Raw genomic sequence first — 3,451 nt, forward strand, 5'->3', positions numbered from 1 at the left:
GCGCCATGTCTTGAGTACAAAGTGGATGAGATAGAATTTACCGATTCACTTGTTTTTCACTAAAGACGCAGTACGAGAGCGAGCGTTTACCGTGTCTATTCTCATATTCTGGTTGACTAGGCTTAAAACTTATCCCGACTGTTTTCAAAAATGTGAAAATCTGGAGGTGTTGTTTAATAAATTAAAACACAAAAATCATGATACACGTTTTATTTAATTCATCTCGTAAAACGAGGGAATACTACCTCAGCATTCGGAACATTTTCTACGGGCAAATTCGATATACGTCGAATAACACCAAATAAAGCGACCGGTTTTATTCTTAAAACGTAAAAAAACACCTTTTTAGCTTAAGCTTTGAACATTTGATTCAGACACACAGTTGTATCCGTCGACTAGATAGAGAATGTGGTGAAATTGCACTGCAAATGATGTGCCGTTCCTGGGAAACATGCGTGACACGTCAAGGGGAGCCAAGTCGATGACGAAGGCAAGCCAACATTTAATATCACACTTGTTCGCTTGTAAACTTGATCGGGAACGTTTGCCTCTCATCGGTTCACATCGCACGCAGCACAATTGATTGGTATGTTTCTTAGTTAATTCTTAGTTGCTGTCATACTAGGGTCAGCTGCTGCTGCTGCTGCTACTGCTACCGGCTTTCGGTGGAACTTTCTGCTCCCTGTCCGATCCCAGTACGTCACTTTCGATTTCTTTGAACTCAATTTGCTGGGCCTTCATTGCATCCTGAAAGGAAAGAAAACAAATTGATTTAGATATCAAAAACCTGGCCACACTGTGCAACAGCTGTTTGCCTAGACTTATGATATCAACCGGTGACATAACTCTAGCTCCGAGTTCTAAAAGCATTACATCAGTTTGCGAAAGATATGCCAAAACTTACCTTTACGCACTGTTGGTACACTTTGAACAGCGGCGAACACATGGAATCATCTTTTTCTCCCTTGAGAAACCGCTCCGAAAACCACAGATTGAAGCAGCTGTCGTACTTCTTCTTCAGCTCGGTACAATTTTCCCCAATACTGTTCATATTTGTGCTTAATTTTAAAAATTATCAAATTTTAAACCTACGAAACTATATTCCATGCGTACGCACCGAACCTTTTTGTTTTGTTTTGCTTCTTATCATCATCGGGTTTGGTTGAATGTCACAATTTTGCCCGCCTGCTGTCAAACGGGCGGGATTTGTGTGCAAGGCGGCATAGCAGCATGGCATGGCGCGCACACCACGTGCGTTAGTAACGAACTACGAATAACCTGTTGGAATCAGATTTGGTGATGATATATTAAAATTTATACGGTTTTCAACAGAAAACAAGCAGCTTACATACCGAATAATTGGACTCTTGCGTTACGAGCATGGTAAAGGAAAAAAAATGGCACACATGTGTTTGGGGTGATGTGCGAAGCACGATAGAAAAAAGAAACACAAAAGGATTAAACGAATTCGTTCTTTTTTTTGTCCCATCCTCGTGGTTACCGTTTCCCATCATCGGGATAATAGTCGGATGATTACGCAATCCATAACCATCCGGACGGGTACGGAACACAAATATTGGCGAAAATGACACAATCGCCAACTGCTCGGACACACACGGATTCACTGGGTGCGAATGGCGGCGAAACTTGATATAAATTACAGGGGAAACATTGCAATACTTGTCCAGCTAACGATTAATCACATATGTCACTTCGGAAGTGAGCAGCGCGCAGTCGGTGCAATAACAGCAGTTACATGCATCTTTTTCTGGAAACTTTCCACCGCTCGATGGTAATTTGTCATCACGAGAAGCCAACTTGGATGGACGGTTTTTGTTTTTATTTTTCCTTTTTTTTATTTTTGCTTGTATGCGTGATTCTGTCAGCAATAAGAGCAACGGGTTAACGGGATTACTTTGATAATAGCCAGCGCAATGGGCGGGGCTGACACAGTCTCTGAAATAACTCGATAACAGATTTGAACATGGAATTCAAGCAAATCTTTGTGTGTTCCTACTCACTGTTTTTTTTTTGTTTTTCTTTTGAAATACCACAAATAATGGATCCCTAGTGACTGATTGATTGAACTTCACTCGTTTTTTTCAGTAAATTATGGGTTAAACAATTTTAAATTGCAGCCCAAATTTGTTTGTTGGTTGAAGTGTTCGTTAGTAGGAGTATGGTCCAATTTAAAAGCACTGACTACTATGTCAAAATTTCATGAATCAAAAGTACTCATTTTTGCCAACTGTGAAAAAATATCAAAAAATGAGCAGAATTTAGGCATTCTTAAGATATTCGATAACAAAAAAATTCGATTTCGGAAATCTAAAAAGTCCTAGAGCCGAGTGTTTTCAAAAAAAAAATTTTTTTTCAGATGGCACTAAATCTAGACTTTTGACTTCGAAAGAAAATTTCTGTTTTCGGAAATCTCAAAATTTTTCAGTCGCAGAAAATCGATTTTTTCAGAACTTTTTTTCGAAATGACTCGAAATCTCAGAGTCTAGACAACAAGATAACAACATTTTTTTCAAGATAACAAAAACTCTTGACGTTTCATGTAATTCTAAGAAATTTGGCGTTAAAAAAATTTTTTGATTTTTTAGAAATCTTTTCAAGTTAGAGGCGAGATTTAAAAAAAAATTCGTTTTAACACTTAATCTCGACGTTTCATGCAATTCCAAACTTTCGATTTCGGAAATGTCCAAACTTTTCTGTTCCAGAAAGTCGATTTAAAAAAAAATATCTCGGGGTGACACTAAATCTCGACGTTTCATGCAATTCTACGATTTTTGTCATTAAAAAAATCGATTTCGGGTATCTCAAAATTTTTCAGTCGCAGATAGTTGATTTTTTTCGACGTTGCAATTCTAAGACTTTCGGTATAAAAAAATCCTATTTCGAAATTCTTCATTCGAGATTTAAAAAAAAAAATCTTTTTCTTGAGATAACACAAAATCTAGACGTTTCATGTAATTCTACCACTTTTGGCATCAGAACAAAATTTGCGATTTCGGAAATCTCAAAATTTTTCAATCCCACAATCATCAATTTGATTTTGGAATCAAGTCTCTGAGTAGAGATTTTTCAAAGAAAGCTTTTTTCGAGATATCGCAAAATATTGACGTTTCATGCAATTCTAAGTCTTTTGGCAACAACAAAATCCTAGGCCTAGAGAGAAAAAAATTGGTATCCAAATACTTTTCCATTCCCAAAATCTTAAAATTGTTTAGTCCCAGAGAGCTAACTTAAAAAAAATTGGAAATAAAAATGCCTTACTCCTCACTATACGTGACCGGCTGTCAATAAAAAATTAGAAAACTAGCCGAGTTAGATTTTTTTGTCATAATTTTGAACGCTTATAACTCAGTGATCTGTGGATGTATTTATATAATTTAACTACCCATCGATTCGAAAACATTTAACGTAAACATGTATGGCAACGTCGTTT

At 36.9% G+C, this 3,451-nt stretch overlaps 1 protein-coding gene across 1 annotated transcript; it reads right to left on the reverse strand.

Annotated features, from left to right (window-relative positions):
• Positions 1-209: 209 nt before the first annotated feature.
• On the reverse strand, positions 210-1,143 carry LOC131430168 (TP53-regulated inhibitor of apoptosis 1-like). The gene is made up of 2 exons (XM_058594940.1): positions 905-1,143; positions 210-747 (listed from the first exon to the last, which is right to left on the reverse strand). Exons 1-2 carry the CDS (start codon positions 1,049-1,051, stop codon positions 628-630), a joined length of 267 nt encoding a protein of 88 aa, XP_058450923.1. The 5' UTR covers positions 1,052-1,143; the 3' UTR covers positions 210-627.
• Positions 1,144-3,451: the final 2,308 nt, after the last annotated feature.

The sequence above is a fragment of the Malaya genurostris genome, chromosome 1, assembly GCF_030247185.1.
Source record: "Malaya genurostris strain Urasoe2022 chromosome 1, Malgen_1.1, whole genome shotgun sequence".
NCBI classification, from domain to species: domain Eukaryota; kingdom Metazoa; phylum Arthropoda; class Insecta; order Diptera; family Culicidae; genus Malaya; species Malaya genurostris.